The 25,885-nt window shown below is 40.0% G+C and overlaps 1 protein-coding gene across 1 annotated transcript in view; it reads left to right on the top strand.

Moving 5' to 3' along the window:
* Window positions 1-490: 490 nt before the first annotated feature.
* Window positions 491-25,885, top strand: part of PON2 (paraoxonase 2) — a 28,406-nt gene continuing 3,011 nt past the window's right edge. Inside the window, exons 1-6 of the mRNA XM_030307986.2 lie at window positions 491-603; window positions 10,101-10,171; window positions 16,390-16,445; window positions 21,595-21,760; window positions 22,297-22,423; window positions 23,900-24,100. Coding sequence (XP_030163846.1) covers window positions 530-603; window positions 10,101-10,171; window positions 16,390-16,445; window positions 21,595-21,760; window positions 22,297-22,423; window positions 23,900-24,100 — 695 coding nt within the window. The 5' untranslated portion in view covers window positions 491-529. The remainder of the gene's footprint in view (window positions 604-10,100; window positions 10,172-16,389; window positions 16,446-21,594; window positions 21,761-22,296; window positions 22,424-23,899; window positions 24,101-25,885) is intronic.

The raw sequence follows: 25,885 nt of genomic DNA, 5'->3' as shown, positions 1-25,885 counted from the left end.
AAGTAAAAGAAAGCAAAAAAGTTTTCCCATACACTGAGCTGAGATCAAAAAGTGTTCAAGTCTGCAGGCCTCGAGCCCAGATGAAGGATTACCAGGAACAGAATGTCTCTTTCCTTCCGTCTACACCCTGGTATAATGAATAGTGATTCCAGCATGAGGTTATTTACAAGACAGGACTCTGTATCTTTTCCTGTAATGAAAAAGAATCTTTAAAACTGTATCTAGAAGTTTCCTACTGGGATAAGGAGTAAGGAATGTCTTTGAAGACTAGGAAAATGAGAAAGGAACGCGGGCTGCCTGAGGTCCTTGGGGTTGTTTGTTTGGGATAGGAGGCGAAGGAATTCCAAATTTCACGCCCTCAAACTAAACTGGGGCATCCTGGGAAAGCTTCTGGGGAAGCGGGTGGTGACAAAGGCCAAGGGCCGGGCCGAGGGCGGAGCCGGGGCGGAGCGCGGCCGGAGCGGGGAGGCGGGCACCGCCCACCGTGCTCCCCGGCCAGCGAGAGCTTGGCGGCGCCGGCTCCCGAGCCATGGGGAGGTTGGTGGCTCTGAGCTTGCTGGGGATAGCGCTGGCGCTCCTGGGCGAGAGGCTCCTGGCGCTCAGGTAGGTGGGCCCTCGCGCACCGAGGCGCCGGCGCGCGGCCCGGCTGTGGGACGCCTCCCCGAGCTACCCCCGCGCTCGGGTCCCCAGGCCCGGGTGGCGGCCGGCTGCGGGAGAGGGCGCAGGCCATGCAGGGATTCTCCAGCTGCCGGGCAGAGAACTCCGGGTTGTACTCAGATACCCAGCTTGTGAAACACCTCCACCCCCACCCCAGCTTCTAGCAAAACCCAACGCAGTTTGGGCTGAATCTCGAGACTTTCTGGGAAGTTGAGGAGCCCCGGCGAGTGCTTTGCAAGCACTCCCAGGCAAATCCAGCTCTTTAAACTTGGAAGCAAACTATTACTCATGCACTGAAACTTTCATTATAAAGATTTATTTCAAGTCATTGGTGCTGCTTCTCTTTGTTGCCCAAACCAGCCTCCTTCTTTAATAAAGTTGTGCACCATCCCTCCCCTGCGTAAGTTTGAGAAACTTTTCATCTTTCTAATCTTGGCGCTGTGCATCAAAGATATTTGAGATATTCAGCGACTGGTCTTACATCACTTCCTCATTTATCTCCACTGAGGAACCCTGAAGCCAGAATGTCAAACAGCACAAGCCTAGTGCATGTCCCAATTTAATTATAATGAAAATCACGGATGGGTAGACATCCTAGTTTCTAAGTTACCAACTCAAATTTTATAAGCCTCGTGCAGATGGATTCCAGAAATACTGAGCACCAATTCTGTATGGTGTGCTGTGCTGGGCTCCTGTAATGGAGTCAGGCACTGTCCTCACCTTTAAGAAGTTCACCCTATTACAGGGGAGAAGAGAAGTAAAACAAATGTATCAATTTGGGTGTCCAGGACAGGTACAAACCAACCCCTGCAGGCTTAAGGAGGAAAGATGGAGCCCTTGAAGGTGGAGTTCAGGAGAAAGACTATTTGAAATTGGTCTTGAAGGATGGGTGAAACATACGTGGGGATGAAGGAGGCCATCCCAGATGAAAAACGAAGCATGAACAAAGGGGAACGGGTGGGGAAGTTTGGAGATTAGCAATAGACCAACTTGAGGGGAGTTAAGGGGTCCAGGGTAGGAAAGGTTTTGAGATGGTTAACTAGGAGTTCAAAAATTGGGGCCTGCTTTGATAGGCAAAGGAGAACTATTGATGTTGGTGCCTGTGTGCGTTTCAACAGGTATCTGTTTAAACCATATAAAGCATAATCAGTTGCTGTGTTATAAAGCATAGTTAGTTGTGCTACATAGAGACAAAGCTGGAAGGACGGATTGGAGGAGAGCAGTTCTCAATCCTGGCTGTATGTTAGAATCTCCTGGCAGGCTGATGCCTGGGCTGCACCCCCAAAAATTCTGATTCAGTTGGTCTGAGTGGGGCCGAGGCATGAGTGTTCTTTCTTTTCTTTTCTTTTCTTTTCTTTTATTTTATTTTTTTATTTTGTTTTATTTTGTTTTATTTTATTTTATTATTATTTTTAATATTTATTTATTTTTGAGAGAGAGTGCACACGAGCATGTGAGTGAGGGAGGGGCAGAGAGAAGGAAATAGATCTGAAGTGGGCTCCAACTCACAAACTGCGAGATCACGACCTGAACTGAAGGCAGATGCTTCACTGACTGAGACACCCAGGTACCCCGAGCGTTTATTTTAAAAGATTCTCCTTATAATTCTAATATGCAGTTACAATTGAGAAGTAGTAGAATAGAGAGTAAGCGGATATGGGGAAACTAGTTAAAGTATTGCAGTGGTTTGGAGAGAATAACAAAACAGGGGCCCAAGCCTGAGCCCCAGTGATAAGGGGGAGGAAGTCAAAGGTGATACCAGGGTTTCTGTGTCTACTGACCTATGGCTGGAGCTTTATCTGCTGATAAAGGGGTGCAAGCTGGGGGAAGTGTGTGACAGAGGGAAGAATTCATACTGGTAGTAAATGGACATGTTGGCCTTAATTTTCATGTTACATAAATGCCCAACTTGCTCTGCAGGACATTCTTGAATTGGATGGTTTTGTACATTCTGTCCAGCTCTCAGTTTCAAAGGCAGTACCACTAAAATTCACAAGCTCATTAAATTGTCCTGAACTTCAAGCCATCAGTGTTCCACAAGCTGAAGTTTTCCCAAATCATGGGTTTTTCTTCTTACCAATCTTAAAGTTTTAAATTTAAGTCCCTTTAAATGAGTTATAGTTGCAAACCTAAGAAAAAGTAAATGAAGCTTATTTGCATAGAATGCACCTTACAGGTAATTTACAATTTAATGCATCTTTTCTTTAGAGAGATTTGACTGTAATAAATTTTACCAAGCAGTGACTTTCTAGGGTGGTAACTTCATCGGATAGTTGAAGCCCTCAATCGGCTGATGTGAGAATGTTAGGATATGTGATAGGTGGCTAGATTTAGAAAATAACGCAGGATGCCCAGTTAAATTTGAGTTTTAGATAACCGACGAACCATTTTGTAGGATAAGCGGATCCTATGCAATATTGGGGCATGATTATACTAAAATATCATTCTTTATTTGAAATTCAAATTTGGGCATCTTGTCTTTTATTTGGCAACCCTGTGATTGTGCCTGCTCTTGACAGATACAGGTGGGGTGCTCAAAAGCATCGCATCTCTCCTTTCAGACCCTTAGCGTCTATTTTGAAAAGCAGCATGTTCCTACCTCCCCATAAGGAAAGGCTCTTCAAAAAACAGGCTTTTCTTTTTGTTTTTGTTTTTTTGCTCTCATCTGGTACCAGCTATTTCATTGTTCTATTTTTAGAGATGGCACTTTGGCACTTAAGTTATTTCTCTCCCCCCAGGGCGCCCACTTAAATTTTAACCCGAATTTCAGATAAACAGTGAATAATTTTTTTTTTTTTTTTTTTTTTTTTTAGGATAAGTATGTCCCAGATGGATAAATGGAATCAAAGCTGTCTCTTTCCTTCTGAACTGTAACTGGCCAAAGTTCCCAGGGGAGGATGGCATATTACACCCAACTTTTCTACTCCTCCCTAGTTGAGCAATAAAGGGGAAAATAGAAAGACACAGATTTCCCTGGGCCAGTTGCTACCTGCTGCAAAGTACACATACTTGAATGAATCATGAGACTTGAGTACATCAGAGACCTATGCGTGAGCAGGAATCCCCAAACAAGCATCTGAATATTCCGCTTGTTGCATGATAGATTTTATGACATCCGCACCAAAAAGCTATCCAGTCTGTTTTGAACTCTTCTGAAAGTTCAGGTTTTATTTTTAAACTACCATCCTCCTTATCATTTATTGTGTGACTGCTGTGTGCTGATCACTGTGTCAAAAGTTCTTTATAGTAAACCAAAATGTACATTTACTGACATTTGGAAAGAACTTCCTTTTACATTTAGGCCTCCATTCAGTCTTCATATATGTCTTCTTTCCTATATTATACGTGTTAAAACTGAGGCTGGAGGAAGTCAACTAGTAGCTCAACAGGTAATAAGTGCTGAACGTAAACTCCAAACTAGGTCTTCTCGTTTGCGCCCTGCTTTCCCACAGCCTCCTAGCTTTTCTGCCTTTGGAGTAAATTATTTACTCCCAGCTTAACATCCCTAATCACAAATTCTTAGTTACTAAGTACCAGCATTAAGGGGACTCAAGGGGTGAAAATTCCAAGAGGTTTTACAAGTCTGTATACAAAAGATAAAGCCCCTGTTTGTCTATATTTAAGCCTGTACTTAGAAGATAAAGCCCCATCAGTGGTTTGTAAATTCAAAGGCCATGAGATATGGAACAAAGTAATGCCAGATAGTAACACTGTTTTCCTAGTTTGCTGAAGATGAGGCAATATAATAATTAACTGCCCCTATCTCATCCTGTTCTGGATGGCTGATGCTGTTTTCCTAAGTGAAAGAAATAGAAATTGATTTCATGGTAATGACTTTTGGTTAAGGGTGCATGCTCTGTGGCCTAGATGGCCTGAATTCATTCCTTAGCTCCACTATTTACCTGGGACCTTGGCTTTTTATTTCACCTTTCTGTGCCTCAATGTCCCAATCTGTAGGATGGGGATATCAATACTACCCACTCCATAGTGGGGCTATGAAAACATGAAGTTCATTCTTGTACTTGTAAAGTGCTAAAACAATGCCAAATACGTAGTAAGTGCTCATTGAAAGTTACCTGTAATGACAATGTTCAGGCAGGGTTCTTAGACTTTTGGGCCATAGATCTGTTTGGCAGTCTGGTAAAGTCTTGACTCCTTCTCAACATTATGCTTTTATTTTATTTTTTAATTTTTGTGTGTGGTGCCCCTCTTTTTTTTTTTTAGTTTTTATTTTAATTCAATTTGGTAAACCTGCAGTGTTATTTTAGTTTCAGGCGTACAATATAGTGATTCAACACTTCCATATATCACCCTGTGCTTTTCACAAGTGCCCTCCTTCATCCCTGTCACTTATTTCACCGATCCCTCCATACCCACCTCCCCCTGGTAACAATCAGTTTGTTCTCCATAGTTAATCTGTTTCTTGGTTTGTCTCTCTTTCTCTGTTTTCCCCTTTGCTCATTTTTTTTTCCTTAAATTCCATACATGAGTGAAATCATATGGTATTTGTCTTTCTCTGACTTATTTTGCTTAGCATTATTGTCTGTAGCTCCATCCAGGTCATCACAAATGGCAAGATTTCATTCTTTTGTATGGCTGAATACTGTTCCATTGTGTATGCGTGAGTGTGTGTGTGTGTGTGTGTGTGTGTGTGTCGCATCTATCACGTCTTTATCCATTCATCAACCGATAAGACACCTTGGTGTCCATCATGTTTTTAAATGCATCAAATACAATACATAGGGGTGTAAAACAAAATTAAATACTATTTAAGTATTTAAATACTAAATACTTAATTTAAATACTTAAATGCTGTTACCAGCCTATTTTAAAAATCTAGTGATACAACAACGTGGGCTTCTTAATTAAAGCCTTAAATAGATATAAAGGTAGTTGAATATGTAGCAATAGATATTTTGAAGTTGCAGTGAGTATAAATGGTATTTTGAGATATCTACAGCAACTGAAATGTGATGTAACAATGTCTGTGATTTCTGTTATTGACAGGGAGACATAGGTACTGCTGGTAGAAACTTCTGTGGCTTCTTGCCTGCAGTCATCATTGAAGGAGACTTACTTTCAGTTAGGTTTAAATAAAGATATATATTTTTTCCCATTTATGTTCATGGATCCCTGAATTTTACCCACGACTCCATAAAGGCCACTGGACCCCTGCTGAAGAACCTTGATGTACCTGTTTCTGTTAGGGATCATTTGGGAAATGACTGCTGGCTCAGTTGAAGGAAGACCGTGTATATTCTTTGCTGCACTGCACCTATCGTATAGTTGTAACTAAAAGAAAAATAACAAAATTTTAATGAAAAAGAAGTGAGAAAGTGAGAAAAGCAGAAGGAGCCGAGAGCAGTAGCGGTTGCCTAGAATATTATGTCTGAGGCTGGCTGTGGGTTAAAGGGAAAGAGTGCTATGATTGATTGACAATGTCTGCATGACAGCAGACAGCCATCCCTGACCTAATTCAGTCACGAGGATGCTGTGGACTTGAAGTGTTAGGGAGCAAATAGGCTGTAGCAAAAATGTCACTTATTTGTGTTTGTACCATTTATTTGTTTACTTATTTATTATTTTTAAAAATATATTACTTAACAATTTTTTTTAATGTTTATTTTTGAGAGAGAGACAGAGTGCGAGCAGGGGAGGGGCAGAGAAAGAGGGAGACACAGAATCCAAAGCAGGGTCCAGGCTCTGAGCTGTCAGCACAGAGCCCAACATGGAGCTCGAACTCATGGACCACGAGATCATGACTTGAGCCAAAGTCAGATGCTTAACCGACTGAGCTACCCAGGTTTCCCTATTTATTTATTTTTAATTTGGCATAAATATATTTGAGCTGACTGATCTCCTAGTCCAAAGAGGTTTGTGTAGTTTTCTCATATATATACTCCCTAGACTTCTTAAATTGGTTAACAGGAGTGTTTTCAGTTGCAAATAACATGCATCAAATTAATTATATATAAATAAAGGCTTATTTTTCTCACATGATGAAAACTTTGTAGGTAAGTCATTCTATAGCTTTTCCATCAAGCCTGTGGTCATATAAAAAAATTAGATTCTTCTAGTTTTGTCCTTCAATCCTTCACTGTTGGCTTTATGTCCTCATACTTGTCGTGTTAAGGATACTGAATGGTTGGTATAGTCTCAAGCACTGTATGTGTGGTCATATCATGAAGAAGGGAGAAGGGGTGATGCCAATTAGCTCTCATCTTGTGTCTGCATTTTCTTTTTTTTTTATAATATTTTTTTTAACGTTTATTTATTTTTGAGACAGAGAGAGACAGAGCATGAACGGGGAGGGTCAGAGAGAGAGGGAGACACAGAATCTAAAACAGGCTCCAGGCTCTGAGCGGTCAGCACAGAGCCCGACGCGGGGCTGGAACTCACGGACCTCGAGATCATGACCGGAGCCAAAGTCGGCCGCTTAACCGACTGAGCCACCCAGGCGCCCCATGTCTGCATTTTCTATCAGGAACAAAAATATCGTTCTCCAAAGCCTGGGTCATATGATTGCGTCTAAATACAAAGGGGGCTGGGGAAGCAAATATTTGGCTTGTCTGTCTCTGCAGTGGAAAGGAGCAAGGAAGAAAGGGGTTGAGAATGGCTTTAGGTTTGTTAGCTAATAGGTCCTACCAGCCTTAATGCAGAAGTTCACTAATGGGTAGGGAACTGGTAGTTCTACCAGGTAAAAAGCCTAGCAGTATTCTACAAAAAGGATGTGAAAGTCTTGATGGGCCACGAAGGTTGGAAACAAAAGCCTATCTTTTCTTCTAAAGGAAAGATAAAAAATTATTTGATTAACCAGAAGTTCTGCACAACTCTTGTGTGACTCCAGTTTTGTTTTGTTTTTTTTAATTTAAAGTGTATTCATTTTTTTTTTTTGAGAGAGAGAGAGAGAGAGCGGGGGAGGAACAGAGAGACACATGCACAGAAACTGAAACAGGCTCCAGGCTCTGAGCTGTCAGCGCAGAGCCTGACTCGGGGCTCAAACTCGAACTGTGAGATCATGACCTGAGCCAAAGTCAGCCGCTTAACCAATTAACCAACTGAGCCACCCAGGTGCCCCCTGCGTAACTCAGTTTTAATAGTACGCAGTCTGCACTTCTAGAGATGATATTGTACAGCTAAACTAGTTGATGAAGTTTACCCTATTAGCAGTGTGTAATCATCAGTCATTTATGCAGACCTAAGTTGTCTGTAAAAATATAACCCACCTAAATTGTTCAAACACATCTGAATTGTATTTTATCCATATAGTTTATCTTGGCAATAGGTAGATGATAATCCTCTCCCTCTTTTTGTAGAGTTAAAGGGACATAATAGTAAGTTGTATAAAATTGACACCCAAGCCAATGCATGACACAGAAAGTTGATGAAGCCACAGCTGAGACCTACTGACGTATCTCCATCTGTTTCTGGAGTCATGCAGTGTCCACTGAACCTGAGAGGTCATCTAACCTCATCCTTGTTTTACACATAAAGAAGACCGATGCCCTTAGCGATTAACCTGCTGATGGTCAGGCAGTCTTGCTGCTAAGGGAGAAGCACCGATCTCTTCCCTCCTTTCTGAGAAAAATACCAGAGTGGGTTAGAGCACTGCCTTGGAAGGTTCTTCCCAGCAGGTGTCAAACCTCAGCAAAGTTGCTTCACCTCTTGAGTCACTTCCCTCATTCCTAAGTAGGGACAAGCGTACCTACTTCTTAGGATTGTTGTAACAATTCAATGAAGTCATTCAAGTAAATCACATAGAACAGTGGCGGACTCAGTGAGTTTTAACTGTTTTTATTATTGATTTTCTTTTACCACCCATGGCTATCAGCAGTGGCATTCCCATTATCACTCGTATTACTGCCACTCTACTACATTAGGCTAAGTATACATATTTTCCCTTTAAATCACTCCGGGGGTGGGGGGCCTGGGTGGCTCAGTCGGTTAGGCTTCTGACTCGATTTCCGCTCAGGTCATTATGGCATGGTTCCTAGGATTGAGCCCCTCCTGGGGCTCTGCGCTGACAGATTCTCCCTCTCCCTTGTTCTCTCCCCTATTCTTGCTCTCACTGTCTCTCTGTCTCTCAAAATTGATAAACTTCAAAAAACATAAAATTAAATAAAAAATGAAAAATTTGATCCCTCCGGGGACTTGTAAATGTGAGATTTGTTGTATTTTGTCTTGCTTTGCATTAACATTGTATTTTATGTTTAATTTTCATTACACCTACATATTTTATATGTTTACTTTAGTTACTTTTAATTTTAATTTTCTATTTTATTTATATTTGATTCACTTCAATTTTTATAGCCTTATTGCTATATTGTTTCAAGAAATTTGGATACTATTTGAGTTACATGATTCAAAATAACAGACTGATGAACATTTTAATCAATCAGAAACACTATATATGATATGAGTTGCCAAAATATATGGTTGCTACCACCTGTTGGTAATTCTGAGTTAGGTAGGCCTCGACTTTCTACCATGTTGCTGAGATCAGTAGACCTCCCCATATTTGGTGTCTAGAAGTCAGACGCTGTCAAGGGTATGAATGGAAGAGGGACAAGCAGCAACTTACCATTGTCGTCTCTTAAATGTGTGATATATGTGACCCACTTTGAAAAATGTCAATCACCCTGCAAGCACTCTTAACATTTGTGACTGTAGAGAACAGAAAGAGAAGGGGAGAGAGTGAGCGAAGAGAAGGCAAAAAGCCTATATAGCATGTGGCTTCAAAAGAAGAACTCCCACACCTGTTTGCCCAAACTGCTTTGTGGCCTTCTCTGGTAGAGGGGGGACCGTTCATTACAGTTTGCCATTTTCTCATGATTTCTTCACTTTATTTTTTGCCAAACAGCAACAGCAAGTAGTTTTGCTGAGGTAATTGATGTTCTGAGAAGCTCTCACCTAATGAACACTGTGCAGGGATGGGATCTCCTCAACCCAGTTCTTGACAGCTGCTTGTAGGGTATCTTCTGTGTGCCTGGCTCTGGAAAACCCATCTTCTCTTGGCCTCCTGTCAGGCACCGTGTCACTTTGCAGAGGGTCTGAGCATTTTCCGGCTCCTCCGGGCCCTCAGTAGGAAGACAGCGCTGCTGGCTCCACATCTGGAGCTCTTCCCACAACACCAGAGCTGTGCGGAATGTGACCTGGTGCTGTGTTTATATTTGCACAGGAACTTGCATTACAAGTTTTATTTGTTGAGTTATTGGCTTTCTTTTATGATCCACATTCACACATACAACTTTGTGATACGCATTTTTATTTTAACTTCATTTCTGGTGCTCTTTAATGTTCCTACCCTTGTTTTTCTATCTTCTCTTTCATCTGCTTTAGATTTATGCTATGTTTTATGTATTGCTGTAAGCCTCTTTAAACCCTGTCTGCAACAAAGCAAGGAATACATAAACAGATAGATTTTTTTTTTTTTTTTTAAACAGGAATCGACTTAAAGCCTCCAGAGAAGTAGAATCCGTAGACCTTCCAAACTGCCACCTCATTAAAGGAATCGGTGAGTATGAGAAAATGCTTGTTACACTCCTTACATTGTTTGGCCAAAAACACGAAAAAACTCATTAGCAGTGTCTTGGCACACCACTAGCGTTCATCAGAGGAAAAATCACATTAAGTCAATGAAAACCTCTTTGGTCAGTCTTTTTTTTTTTAAATCTCATGCACCTGTATTTCTTTTGTCCCCCACTCTCACTGCAATTTGTTAATTATTTGTGTAATCCTATGTTTGTTGCTTGATTTCTTGCTTGTTTAGTGACTTTTCTGAACAAGTTTTGTAAAGTTTATATTCTTCGCTGTGCGTGACCCCTGGAATCTGTGCTCTGTCAGCCTAGAGGTCAGCTAGTGAAGGTGTCAGAAAAAAGAGAAGTTACAAAATGGAAAATGAAAATCTCTCAACAAAATCTCCACCCCACACAGAAATAACTCCAGAGATAAAGTTTTCCTTGTCTTTCCTGATACTTCCAACTCAAATGCAAACAAATACACGCATATTTCACAAACGGCATCTTAATATAAGATTATATTCTGCAACCTGCTTTGTTCTCAGTGGAAGGTGAACAGCTTTCCACATCAACTCATGTAGACCTACCTCCTTCTTTTTACTGTTTGCACATACCGTGGTTTATTTAATCATTTCCTTCTTGATGCACATTTGGATGGTTGCAGTTTTTTGCAACCACAAACAAATCAGTGAACATCATTGTACATGTAGCTCTTGTATGTCTGTAGGATGACTTGTTGACGGTGAGATTGTTGTTCAGGGAGCAGACGTGTTTTAAGTTTTGATAGTCATTGCTAAATTGCCCTGGATTGGCATTGCTAATAAAGTACTTCATATCTATAACCACATTCACTACAGGCAGAGTTCACAGTGCTCTTTGAACAAAAACAAAGTAGTGATCCTTTTCTGGATCAGACACAAGAAGGCTTCATTTTCATGAAACCTATCAGTTTTCAGAGCAGCCTTCTGTACTTCAAAGTTTCTTTCCAGTTGTGTTATTCGCCTTCCCTTTCCGCATTTGTTTTTTATGTGCCCTGTGTCCTATTTTCCATTGTTGCTTTAGTCCACCTTCCTAGTTCTATCTCCCTTGCCTGGACTCCATGACTTCTTGCTCCTGGGGCTTCTCCTCTTTGTTGCCCTTACCATTGCCCACACACTTAGCAGGAAGATACAAACTCAGTATCAAATACCACACGGGCCAAGATCTGTGCTGGATAATGCAGACAGTTCTAGAAATAAGGTTGTCTGGAGTCCCAAGAAACTCAGCAACTGCATCCTGCCTTCTGGCTGCATTCATGAAGAGCCCCTTCAGAATGGCCACTAAGCAAAAGCCAGATGGCATCTGTGAGGGATGTTGTACAAGGTTGGGAGGGTGAGTCAGTGATCTCGAAGGTTACTCCTGCTACTGAGTTAATAATTGTCAAATTATTAAACAGCCCTTGGCCCTGTGGAGCCCACCTTCTGTGAATTCAAGTCCCAGAGTAGACAATAGGGCACAGCCAGACACATTCCAGGATGAACTGCCAAGTGTATTGCTGTTACAACTCACTGGGATGGAGGGCTCCTCAGAGAAAAACAAGCCCAAAGACATTTGTATTCTGAACAGGCGTCTGTCTGTGTTTGTGACCTTTATGTTGTGATGTGTGTGAGCTGCTGTCTGGAATTGGAAAGAATGAGGAAATATGTCACCTATGGCCCTTCTTGTGAAGTGTTTAATGCCTCTGAGGCACTTCAAAAGGCAACAGAGCGAAGACGATGAGTGATTAGAAGCACATTTGGGATACATTTTTAGATCTAATTAGATTTGTGCTTTTTTTCTTTCTATTTTTTTTTTTTTGTTTTTGTTTTTCTGTTTTTGTTTTTGCTTCTGTGGTTACAACACACTGTATGAACATTTGTTGAATGCTATGTTGGTGATGCATAGTGGTTAATAATAGCATGTAGTTACATGTTTTTAACAACAGTCACTTATTCAGTGGTCTTTCATTATAGGGAATAACAGTGTGCTGGGCATCTACATGCCCATACAGGCAAAAGCAACTTCTTATGGTAGGCAACAAGGGTTGAAAGGTTCTCTTTGTCAGTTTCCACTTTGGGAAACAGTAGTAGCCACGCACTTGAAGCCAGCTATCCCTCCAAGAGGTAAGACCACTTTCCCTACACTTCCATCCCCATCAACACCCACACCCACACACACTATGGTGCTGCATTCACTGTGACTAGAAATGAACTCTTCGCAACTCTTGGGTGCTCTATACATATCATCTCATGTCTTTCTGTTTCAGTAAATAATAATCATCTACCACATGCCATACCAGATGTGTGCCTTCTGCGGGGGCACCAAGTAAGCTCAACTATCCTATTTTTTGGTTTTCCTTCCGATTGTATCTTACGGACAGAAACCAGGCTCTTACACACCCATGATTTGGCCTAATATCAACATCTAAATAATAAAAAAATTATAATGACAGGATCTAGTTAAGTCTATTTATAGAGACTTAAAAGCTTAAAACATTTTCTAAATGTCTTTGAAAATGCGGGCATTCAGAGTCCTGGACTAAAAGAAAATTTTGAATGGATTGTCTCTCTTGAGTTAATTAGTGGTTTTATACACTTGGCAATCAAGACCTTTACAATAAATGCTGCTGGGGAGATTTAAAAGAAAAAAAAGCATTAAAGTTGGTAGCCCTTGTGATCATGTACTTTATAGTCTACTATGAAAGGAAAACAAAATGTACACTACTGTGAGATAATAGATTTTTTTTTTCTCTTCTGTATATAATAGATAAGGACCCAAGACTCAGAGACGTTTGGCAAATTCTCTTTGCAATATAGTATCTTTTCCCAGAGTGACTAACACACATACCTCCCTCACCAGTGAACCAAAAAAGTGGAGAAAAATAGTTACGTTACATATCGGATACTCTATTGGGAATGGCAAGGGCTGATTTGGTGTTATAAAGTTACACCTAGAGGAGAGGAGAGAGAAATTTATTCCCTTTTACATGGCAGTCCAATCCAAAGATAAGCAAATTGCCTAGGGTGATTAGATGGTTGTGCTCCATGTGGCTAATCTGGGACAAAGGTTGATGAAGCAACACAAGTCTCTTCAACATATTGCTGCTTTCTCCAACTGAGTCTCCAACTGGAGACTCCAACTCCAACTGTTGCCATTTCCCAACATGAAGGGATAGAAAGAAAATTTATGTGGATATTATTTTTAGCTTATTTTACCCAGATATTGCATACGTATCGTACTCTCGCATCCTGTTAACCTGAACCTAGGCAAATGGCCACAAGTATCTCAAGAAAGGGTAGAAAATGTCCTTAGCTGGGTTGCCATGTGCCTGTAGCTGAAAAGGAAGATGGGGAAAATGGATACTGGGGAGCAGTTAGCCATCTCTGACACAGATAATTACCAAAGATATAATAAAAAATAGATCAAAACCTGATGTGCTAAGTAAGCTAGAAGACTTTCTAGAGCAAGAAGGTTTTGAAAGAGGTTTTAACAAAAAGTACCGAATATGGATTGGGGAAGATCTTGGTAGGAGGAATGGAAGCAAAACGTTTTGGAAAAAAGCTAATATGTGGAATTGACCACAAATTTACAAAGTAAAGTGTCTTTAGAGAGGAACCAGGGGATGGTTCTGACATAGAAAATTCATTCACTGCTACGTTGTATTTTCTTTTCTGTGTGCTTTTAAGTCAGAAGGAAAAGACTTGAGTCCCAGCTTCCCAGTTTGTGACCTTGAACAATTTGCTTAACTATTCAAAGGCTCTGTATTCTTTACTCTAAAGAAAGAGATAATAATATTGCTTCCTAGGGATATAGAAATTGTGTGAAATAATGTATGTAAAGTACTTGCGAGGAGTCTAGCCCTTGGTAAACACAATATCTAGTAGCTATTATTATTAGTACTAGTACTACTGCTATTACTGAATTAGAGGAGAAAAAAATTTCTCCAGTATTGACTATGCTTGCAGTAATCACACCCAAGAGGTGATAGGAAATGATAAAATCCTGTTGTAGTAATGGATATAGAAATGAAGATGGAGGGAGTAGATCTGGAAACTATTCTAAAGAAAGCTACAGATAAGACTTACTATTTTTTTTCTTGGAATTAGGTGATGGGATTGCACAAAGAAGTTATGATGTAGTTGAAATGAAAATACCTTTCACAAACATTGTTCTTTTCTTGATTACTAAAATGATACTATTATTTGTAGAAAATTTTAAACAAAGAAAAGTATAAAGAAGAAATGGAAATCATTCATAATCCTACCACCTAAAGAACCGTTGTTAATTTTTTCTGTATATCCTTTCTTGTTCTATGTGCATAAGCATGTATATGTTGAAATTAAATTGTTTCAAGTAATTTTTCAAGAACAACAAATTTTATTTATTTATTTATTTTATTATTTTTAAAAAATTTTTAATGTTTACTTATTTTTGAGAGAGAAGAGCAGGGAGAGAGAGAGAGAGAGAGAGAGAGAGAGAGCAGGAGACACAGAATCCAAAGCAGGCTTCAGACTCTGAGCTGTCAGCACAGAGCCCAACGTGGGGCTCAAACCCACAAACTGTGAGACCTGAGCCGAAGTCAGATGCTTATCCAACTGAGCCACCCAGGCACCCCACAACAAATTTTATTTAATTGACTTCCTACTAGATGGGTCTAGAAAGCAAAACTTGGACTGACATGTGCATGTGAGTGTGTGTGTATGTTTGTGTTTGCATATACATACATGTGGCGTAGAGTCCCCTGGTCCCTGCTCATTACCAGTTGAGAACCCTGGGATTAGAGTCTAGTGATTCTTAACTTTTTGAGGCTATTAAAGACCTTTTGTTCAACCTACTGAAAGCCAAGGTTCATCCTTTTCATAGGATTTCTCAGCCATACATCCAGATGCCATTTTGCATTGCATAGAATTTCAACCAGTTCATAGATTCTGGAACCCATTTGTGGCTCCTTAGGAATCCACAGACCAGGCTAAGAACTCCTCCATCATGCCATGCTTAAAGCATGTGTATGTGTGTGTGTGTATGCATATATATGTATATATGTGTGAGTGTATATATGTATATATGTGCGTATGCATATATATGTATATATGTGTGAGTGTATATACACTCACACATATATCTTCTTGCCAAGGAGCAGGCATTGCATGTATTCATGATTGCAGTCTTCTTTACAAAGTGAAGTTCTTGGCATTTGTATTTTCTTTTGCTTTTCTCCACTGTGATAGAGCCGGCGACACTGGAGGCAACCAACCAAATGCAAACTCATGAATCAAAACCAAAATGGCTGCATAGATGCTGTTTGTTTTTGACAACCTAGAAATAATCTTGGAGAAATCCTTTGGAGAGGTCTTAAAGGGGAAGATCGGATTTTGTGGACTCAAAGAATGTGTCATGATTTGGCTTAATCTAAGCCATTTTTATTCCTCTTTTCTTGTGTTTGGGTCTATTATCTGTCTGCAGAATTTACACAGTGAGACCACTGGGAAGGTCTTATGTCTAATTATTTGCTGTGCTGTGTGGAGTGCACTGAAGACAATCAATAAACAATCAATAGTAATTGTAGCCTGCTCAGAGACAACGTTAGAAGATTCAGCTGGCTTAGGTGCATGGTATTTTTCATTAATTTTCTTTTGTTAGTTGTTTTCTGTAGTTTAAAGCCTAAATTTAAAGATTAAATGGAAAGCTTTCTTTGCTTATGAGAACAAGCAGACATTGTTTTTAAAAGAGGGAATATATAATCCCAGGTGCTTTATCTCTGTTAATGAGAGAAATGTCTGTGTTTGCTTCAGATTGAATGAGCAGAGAAAGGGACAAGGATATTTGCATGGTTAAATGACTATGAGCCCTTCACTCTGAAAGTAATATTCCCCTGATGTCAATTACTTTTGTACAGACATCTGGATGTTTATCATAAGAGTGTACAGATGTCAGCTTTTTCTGTATTATATCTGGAAGTGTGGTGATTACTTGACTTTGATTTGAGTAAACATAAAATATCTAACATTTAAAGTTAGAGGTTCACTGCAGGAAGGGATTTCGATGGATGTGTATTAAAGAGAGTGCTTCCTCAGAAAAAATTGGAACTATTCCTAAAAATTCAGGCACTGGTAAAGTAAAGAAAGTCCCTATTGTGCTGTATCTAACAAATAATGGAATTTGAACGTAACGTTTATCTGTTTTCTTGGACTTCCAGAGGCTGGTGCAGATGATATTGACATACTTCCCAATGGTCTGGCTTTCTTTAGTGTGGTGAGTATCTCCTTCTTTCCCCTCCTCAGTGGAGGATGTACAAGAGAGTTTGACGAGGCCTACAGGACAGGAACTTGTTTTTTTAATTCCTCACTTTCAAAACTATGTTTTGAACAAAAAAGACCATGTAAATGAGGTTTGGGAAAATGTCTTCAAGCTTATCTAAATGTAGAGATAAACAAGTCTTTGCCAGTTGATGAGCTGCTCTTTACGTGCCTGCTGCATTGCACTAAAATATTCCAATGCAATCTGTGTTTCAGAAGTTTGTTATTAAAAAGGATATTTTGGACATTATTATGGATATTCCATACTACATTATGTTCTTTTAAATATAACATCCATCAGGGCTCCTGGGTGGCTCAGTCAGTTAAGCATCTGACTTCAGCTGAGGTCATGATATCACAGTCTGTGAGTTCCAGCCCCACGTCGGGCTCTGTGCTGACAGCTCAGCGCCTGGAGCTGCTTTGGATTCTGTGTCTCCCTCTCTCTCTGTGTCCCTCCCCTGCTCACGCTCTGTCTCTGTCTCTCAAAAATAAATAAACATTAAAAATAAATAAATAAATAAAATAAATAAAGCATCTCTTTCTTTCCATTAGATCCTCCATTTTAAGCTTATACTCTTGCTGTTATTGTTTATTTTCAAACACTATACCAACTTTCCCAGACGAAGGCTTTTTTCTTTTTCTAGTTTCTTTCCTTTTCCCACTGAATAGCCTGTCATAAGTGAAAAATAATCAACTGAGTTTATTTATAACCTTCACTTTTGCCTTCATTCCTAGAAGATGAAAAATAGTCACGTTTCTGGGTATACAGTAGAAAGTCTTTAAAATTGACTGTGTTCTGACCTTCACCAGTAGCCTCTAACTGGAAAACTTTGTAAGTGGGAGATGAGGAAGTTCTGATCACCCTTCTTCCCTGGCTTGGGTGCCAGTGACTGTCTGTGGCATTTTTGTGGGTTTGGTTTTTCTTGAGAAAGATGTACCAGATTAAAAACAATTTTTTTTAATGTTTATCTATGTTTGAGAGAGAGAGAAAGAGAGAGAGACAGAGTTCAAGCAGAGGAGGGGCAGAGAGAGAGGGAGACACAGAATCCCAAGTAGGCTCCAGTCTCTGAACTGTCAGCACAGAGCCCGACGTGGGGCTTGAACCCACAAAGTGCGAGATCATGACCTGAGCTGAAGTCAGATGCTTAACCGACTGAGCCACCCAGGTGCCCCAAGATGTATCAGAATTTGAAGGCAGCCTGTAATGATTCTGTTCCCTCTCAGCATCCATTGTTTTCAGGCTCTGAGACTCAGATGTGGAAACCATAGAGGGACTTTTAAAGAGTCACAGCACTAATAAAACAGTTGTGAGAGGTATGGGAAAGCTGAGAGAACTTGGCTTAGAGGAGAATGAGGGTTAGAACACTCTTCAGGTTCCTGATAGTTTTTAGGTGAAAGACTGAACAGTTGGTTGTTACCACTGAGGGAAAAAAGAAACATTGTAGGCTTTGGCAGACACACTAATATTTATATGAAATTTAAAAAATACAGTTTCAAAAGACAAGTTTTATTTAATTACCTACACAGAATGAGTAAAATGATATTTCTAGTAGGTCTCTGGGTTGTTTGGAAGCACATGCTTGCACATATGTCTATAGGCTTAGGAGAAAACACTGGGATTCCTCATCAAAATTATTCATAACTACAGGCGCAAAAATCCTGAGGAAAGTAGAAAGCACTTGCTGAGGTGTGTGTGTGCGTGTGTGTGTGTGTGTGTGTGTATGTGTTTCTTTTTGGTTTTTGTTTTTTTGTGTGTTTGTTGTTGGTGTTGGTTTTTTGTTTTTTGTTTTTTGTTTTGCAAAGGACGCGTTCTCAGAGATTTGTGTAATCCAGAACTCACCTGTTTCAAGATCTTAGCCCCCATAGGAATAAATCTGAATTAGGAGGAGTGAGGTCTCCAAGCACATAAATCTATAGCCATTTTCAGTAAGGGGCTTAGAATAGTCATAATGATCTTGTAGGCATGTCAACAGAATTTCTTCAGCTTTTTTGTCCTTCCTTGGTGATATGACTGTCTTTTCTTTTTTTCAAATTTAGAAATAATCCCACTTTACTGCTGTTTTTTAAATTACTCAGCATTGTCTCTACTATTTCCCAGAATGCACTTCTTTCTAAATGAGTAACGAGTAATGTGTACCTCATGGCAGCTGTTTGTTCTTCCTCCAAGCATGTTAGCCCATGTAACCCATCCTGTTCCACACTTTGCACAGCTGTGGGTTTGAGGGTTACCTCCAGCCCCACATCACCCTTACTGAAGAATTGTATGACACAGAATAGAATACAAAAAAGATTTAAATGACAATGTGAATGCACTTAACACTACTGAACTCTACACTTAAAATGGTGAAGGTGATCAATTTTGGTACGTATATTTTGCTGCAAGTAAAAATAAGTAAAACTTTTAAAAAGAGGAAAAAAATCAGATTTATGTGATGGGCAATATTAAAATAATCATGAATAGTTATCACCATCCCTGCTTTCTGTGCATTGAAATCATGCTCTTGTTTATGGGACAGTGCTCCAAAATAGAAGTGGCACTCCCATGTAGCAATAGTACAATTCCAGTTTTCTGCTCGCTGAGCCTGCCAGCCTTGAAGTTAGAGCATTTTGATAGATTTTTTTTTTTTAATTGGGGAGAATTCCTGCTATGTTCAATTTTGTACACAAAGTGAGACTTCATTTTTGTACGCTCTTTTAAACTTGCATAAAATATGACTGAAAAGATTTGAAAGGGAAAAGACCTAGGTCATTCATGAAATGATTCATGAATCAAATGATTTCATGAGCTGAAATCAAGGCGATAGTTGCAATCAGTGGGAAAAGGACAAACTACCTGCCAGGCACTGCTCCAGGCCCTGGGATCTAGCAGCAAACAAAGGAGGCAAAGTCCTGGCTCATGTCCCAATGGGGAGAGAATGACTATGTGTCAGATGTAGTAGTACTTTTACAAGAAATAAAGGAAGGTGGGGCAGTGGAGAGGGACAGCCATGCTGAGGGTGTGGTCAGGCTGCCATTTATGTACGTGTAAAAATGTATCTATGTCAAATGGTCCCCAGAAAACACTGAATAAAAATGCAACAGTTCATTCCTGCTTGAAGGATCCCAGAAAACTAGACATAGAAGGTAATTTCTCTGAAACCTACAGCAAACATCATTCTCAGTGGTGTAACATTACCACTGGTGCTACCTTCCCATAAATGTTTAAAAAAGGGACACAGCGCCCCCAAATACTGTGACCATCAGTAATCTACTAGAGCTCTTTTTATTATTTTTTTAATTTGAAACAATTTTTTTAAGTTTATTTGCTTACCTGGGAAGAGAGCATGCGTAAGTGAGGTAGAAGCAGAGAGAGAGAATCCCAAGCAGGTTCTGTGCTGTCAGTGCAGAGCCCACGGGGCTTGAACTCACAAACTGTGAGATTCATGACCTGAGCTGAAATCAAGAGCAGATGCTTTAACTGACTGAGCCACCCAGGCACCCCTCTGCTAGAATTCTTAATAACCCAATAAAACAAGAAAAAAATAGGAAGTAGAAAAAAAAGTCAAAACTGCCATAATTTTCAGACATTGTCATTACCTGCTTTTTAAACAATCCAAGAGATTCAACTAACAGACTATTTGACCTAAGGGGAGAGAGAGTTCAATGAAATGGTTGGATCAGACTATTCAGAATGAACATGTAAAACTCCTCGCCTTCTCATGCACTAGGAAAAAACAAATAGAAAATGCAATAGTCATAAAAATAAAAATAATGTTCCATTCAGAATAGCAACTTAATTTTCAAATTTCATACAGGAAAATAAATTATATATATATATATATATATATAGTCATGTATATATGTATGTTATAAACAAAGCTATAGAGATTAAAAAGTGGTATATTGGTACAGGAATAGGCATGAGTCCCCAAACAGATCAATATATAAACAGGGGTCTAGTACACGATAAAGGCGATAGTTGCAATCAGTGGGAAAAGGACAAACTACCTGCCAGGCACTGCTCCAGGCCCTGGGATCTAGCAGCAAACAAAGGAGGCAAAGTCCTGGCTCATGTCCCAATGGGGAGAGAATGACTATGTGTCAGATGTAGTAGTACTTTTACAAGAAATAAAGGAAGGTGGGGCAGTGGAGAGGGACAGCCATGCTGAGGGTGTGGTCAGGCTGCCATTTATGTACGTGTAAAAATGTATCTATGTCAAATGGCAATAAGTGACCTTTGACAACAGAGATAAAGAATCTAGGAGCCTTAGGTATCCGGTGGGGTGTGGGGGGTAGCGTTCCTAGGCAGAGGGAGCAATGGATATAAAGGCCCTGAGGCGAGAATGTGCCTGGTTTGTTCAAGGACCATCAGGGAAGCCAGTGTGGCCAATAGGAGATGGGAGCGGAGACCTAGAGTGTTTGCGGTCGAGGAAGGTGTAGGAGGGTGAGCAGGGTAGATCATACAGGGTCTTTAGTAAATCATAAGAACGTCCACTTTTTAATCTGAGTGAGATGGAGTTTTGGTCAGAGGCATGACATCCTCGGAATAATTTGGATGCTGATGGGAGACCAGTCTTCCATAGGGAAAAGCCAGAAAAAAGCAGAAAGGGCAGTTGTGAGACTGTCGCCACAATTACGGTGGTGGTTTGGGCCAAAGCAGTCACGGAAAAGGTCAGGAGGAATGTTCACATCTTTATGAAGGGATATATTTTCAAGGTAAAGTCAACAGGATTTCCTGACAGATTGGATCTGGGGTGTGAGACAAGGAGGGGAGTCTTGACTGCAGCCATTCACCAAGACTTCAGTCCATATGTAAACTTTCACTTCTCCCATCCTCAACTCTGCCTGGTATCTTCCGGGCCACCAACTTTGTGGTTATCCACTTAAGAGACTATACCCCTGGTCTTGTGCCTCAACTCAGAAAAATCATTTCTTGTTCGTCTTGCAGCTCACCAGCCCCCAATTCCTATTTTTCCTATTGTCTCCTCTCTGCTTTCTTGCCATTTGTAGCTTTAATACCACCACCTTTAATCAAAGGATCTATTTATCTTTTATTTATACTGCCCATTTTAGCCCATAAACACACTTAAGCCTCTATATTTAACTTTTTCCTCTGTTTTGAAAAGGGTTTAAAATGTCCAGGACTCCACAGCTTTTCCCCAGATAAGCCTGGAGGGATACTAATGATGGATCTAAAAGAAGAAAACCCGAGGGCACTGGAATTAAGAATCAGCCGTGGGTTCAATTTGGCTTCGTTTAATCCACATGGTATCAGCACTTTCATAGACCGCGGTAAGAGCTGATGAGCTACCCACATTAAGAAACGTATCATGGTTTGCAAATGACTGTGGAACATAGATTTGGATCATTTCTATAGTAAGAGAAGAACAATTAACTCATGAATTATTTCTGTATTCTTCATACAAATAAGTTGATCATTTGCCTCTCCAGCTAGCAGCAACTTAGGCTACATTTGAAATTTCTAACAGTTAACACCTGAGAGAATGTTTAGATTTCATAACCTTTTTCACAGACCTATGATTATTGCATTAAAAGAGAGCTATATTTCTGAATTAAACTATAAACAGATTATTCATGAATTCTGTATATGGAGTGGGAAACACTCTTTCTTAAAGGTCAGGGGACCAACGATCAGAAATAACACCAGCCAGACAGTGATGGGAAAGAAGGGGAAGAAGAATGATGTTAGGTCGTCTAACAGTTTATACATTCAACCTTTCCTCGCCTGTGGTATTTAAATGTCAGTGTCTGCCCAGAGGTCCTGTGGTTATGTCTTGTAAATTAACTCTGTTCTTTCAATTCTTTAGATGACACAGTTTATCTCTTTGTTGTAAACCACCCAGAATTTAAGAATACAGTGGAAATTTTTAAATTTGAAGAAGAAGAAAATTCTCTTTTGCACCTAAAAACAATCAAACATGAACTTCTTCCAAGGTACTCAGTCCCTTTGTTCATTCTCCGATTTATCTCTGGCATTTCCGTATATTCCCCACGATGGTCCTTCTCAGCCTTGAGAAGAGGTAAAATACATGTATATATACGCATACATAAATATGTGCGTGTGTAGCTTCCTTGTAGAGCAGGGAAAGTCATTGGCACTCATAATAATCAGTGCTCTGTGAGGATTCCCTTGAGAAATGATAAAACACTGGATTACAGGGGAGATGCTCTTCAGGGCCATCTTGGGAGTAGAAGACAAACCTCACTGTTTTTCCTGCTGTCACCTTCCATTTCAGATGACTCATCGTCCAAATACTAATAGTTGTCCTGCCAAGGAGGAGTGGCCTGGTTTAAATGAAGTCTGTGTGCTTTGTATGGGACTGATACAATGTGCTTTCACAGGGGTAGTGCTAGCTGTGGGCTAATGGCTCCACAGAACTGGAGGGGTACAGACTGGGAGTGCATCGCTCCTACTTCCTGAAGATACAGCCAGTTGATAATGTGGCCAAAAGAGAATCATGTGTATCATCCCAGCTCAGCGTGCCTTAGCCTACTGCTTCTTTTAAGTCTGAACTTGATGCATATTTTTAATTTCTCCATCCCTGTCTAGGACTTATGCATGGAACTTCCAATCATTCTTACAAAAATGCACCTCATGATACGTAGGAGCATAAATACTGTCCAGGCAGCCTCTGTATCACGGTACTCTTTCAGAAAGAGGGGACTCACCTTCCCTGTAGCTCTGTTTTCCATTTAACAAAGAAGAAAGAGGCTCTTTCAGAAATTTTTGCATAGGGTAATTGGAATTTAAATTTAACAACACCCTTGCCTAACTAGTTTTAAAAATGTAATTGTTTTTTGCGTATAAATCTCTCACCTGAAGCATTTTACTATGGCAGTTTCATCATCCGCCTCTCTGCAAGTGTTTATCGAGTGCTCACTAGTCTCAGCAGGTCAGCTTTGTGAGTCAGGTAGAAATTGAACAGTCGGCCTTTACTTTGACTAATCACTAGGCAGAGCAATACAGGAAAATCTAGCAACTGAGTAAATGGAAGCTAGGTAAATGTTATTGATGGCCTAACCAGCTCACCAGCCAATGAGGTTCTACCCAGCTCTGTACCATAGACAGCCGTGTCCTTTCATACTGTTGTTAAACCCTACATTTCTTGCTGTCAAAAAACATACCCTGTTGGCACCAAGTTCTCTTTTCTTTTATAATAGTCCTGCCATAATTGCTAAATGACCTGTCTTCAGATTACCTGTTATCATACAAAACTGTTCTCTGAAAAAATGATATTATAGTAGATTGCATGTGACTACAGCCATTTGATTTTAGCTGAGCTTTTCCTGGGAAGGCTCGTACCAAAAAGTTTGAAGCACATATTGTGTACACCTTCTAGAGACTTAATCTTTAGTATGGAGACCAACTGGCTTGTTATTTTCTCTCACACATTATTTTTTCTCTTTCAGTGTGAATGATATCATAGCTGTTGGACCGGCACATTTCTATGCCACCAATGACCACTATTTCTCTGATCCTTTCTTAAAGTATTTGGAAACATACTTGAACTTACACTGGGCAAATGTTGTTTACTACAGTCCAGATGAAGTTAAAGTGGTAGCAGAAGGGTTTGATGCAGCAAATGGGATCAATATTTCACCTGATAAAAAGTATGATTCTTTATTAGAGTATCTTCATTTCTCTTTAGTCGTGGTGCTGGGCCAAATTCTTCACTTTGCTTTTGTTTTTTCCCTAGTGTAAAAAGCTTTCTTGATATTGTTTCGGTGTATGGTATATGTATGTATATTATATACATATGTGTGTGTGTGTGTATTATGTGTTTACATACAATATCTAAATTTTGGTATATATCATTGTAGAACTTAATTTTATAAATGAAAATTTTTATGGAGTGGGACCATATTTACATAAACATATTAAAGTATGAGGTATGTGTTTCCTTTAAATAAATATGTCTTTGTTTTATTGGCTGTATATTATTCCATTATAGGCATGATCCTAAACTGATTAAACCAATTATCTGTTAATGGATATGCAGGAGGCTTTTTCTCTGTTGTTTTTTTTTTTTAATAAAAAGTACGTTGTATTTCTCATTTACCACTGAAGCTTCTCCAGCTATTTTTTAAGTATTTATTTTATAGCTTTTTTATTTATTTTGAGAGAGAGAATAAGCATGAGTGGGCAGGGCAGGGCAGAGAGAGGGAGAGAGAGAGAGAATCCCAAGCAGGCTGCACTTTGTCAGCATTCCTCCAGATATTTTTAAGGAACAGCCCCCTAAGTGAGCATTGCAGCAAGATCCAGCTTCAGGTTTGGGGATGATACAGAGAGACCTGGGTTCAAATGCCAGCTGGGCACTGGCTAAATGTAGTGCTATGAACCCTTCCTCTTTCCACATTTGTACAAGTGTTTCTATAGAACAAACCCCTCAGAATAGAACCACTTACTCAAGGAGTGGTCCCTTTAAATGTTACCTTGTATAGATTTTGCCAAATCGCCCCCCCCCCCCACCGAGTTATCTCACTGTTTCTATATGTCCAACCATCGTATACAGAAAGGATATTAAGTTTTATTAACTTTCCCATTTACTCCCTGAGCACACTGAACAATTTACTACAAATATAACAGGAAAGAAATTTGGCATTCCTTGGCAACTAAAATGTCATTTTTCATGACACAATTTCTGCTTTTGATTACAGAAAATGAATGTGGAATCATTGTAAATCTCCTGTGAAATCTGTTGTTCTCCCCAACTCTTATCTTTCCATTATGAGAATCAGACTTTCCAGCACCCAAGCTACAAACAATACTAATAAAAGAGGATTCAGCTCTAACTCCTTCTCTTTCACCTTCCTATCCACTGGGGCTTCTGCCCTCATTCGAGTCCCCTTTTCTTTCCCTCTGACACCTGCCTGGTTTAGGTTCTCAGCCTCTCTGGCTAGCGTATTAGACTTCCTTCCAACTTGTTTTCAGTCTACTTCCATTTTTTGCATTGTTGTTAGTTTTGTTGTTCTGTATTCCGTTAGCCTTTGAGGCCCTCCAAGAGAGGGGGCTCTGTGTGCTTCCTCTTTGACTTCTCCTGCTGAGCACTGCCAGGTGCAGATCAAATGCACAGTACTTGTTGAATGGAACTGACCATTTGTTATTATGCCACGTTGTTATTCTAAAAATTCAGAGGGACCCAATTGCTTATCAAATCAAGGCAAGCTAAAGGGTTAGACTTTCTTTAATAGGCAAGCTTCAACTTCGCTTTTCAACTGTTTTCATACTTTCCCTGCTTTAGACAAAGAACTCATTATTTTGCAAATATGCCTCTCTCCTTCTTGCCCCTGTGCCTTTGCTCACATGTTTTCTGCCTAGAAGGTGCTTTGTCCTCATTTCCTCAAATCCGGTCTCTCCTTCCATATCCACTGCAGATGCGTTTCCTTTGTGAAGCC

Source organism: Lynx canadensis, chromosome A2 (genome assembly GCF_007474595.2).
Source record: "Lynx canadensis isolate LIC74 chromosome A2, mLynCan4.pri.v2, whole genome shotgun sequence".
In the NCBI taxonomy this organism is placed as follows: Eukaryota; Metazoa; Chordata; class Mammalia; order Carnivora; family Felidae; genus Lynx; species Lynx canadensis.
This window is presented reverse-complemented; position numbering and strand designations above follow the sequence as displayed.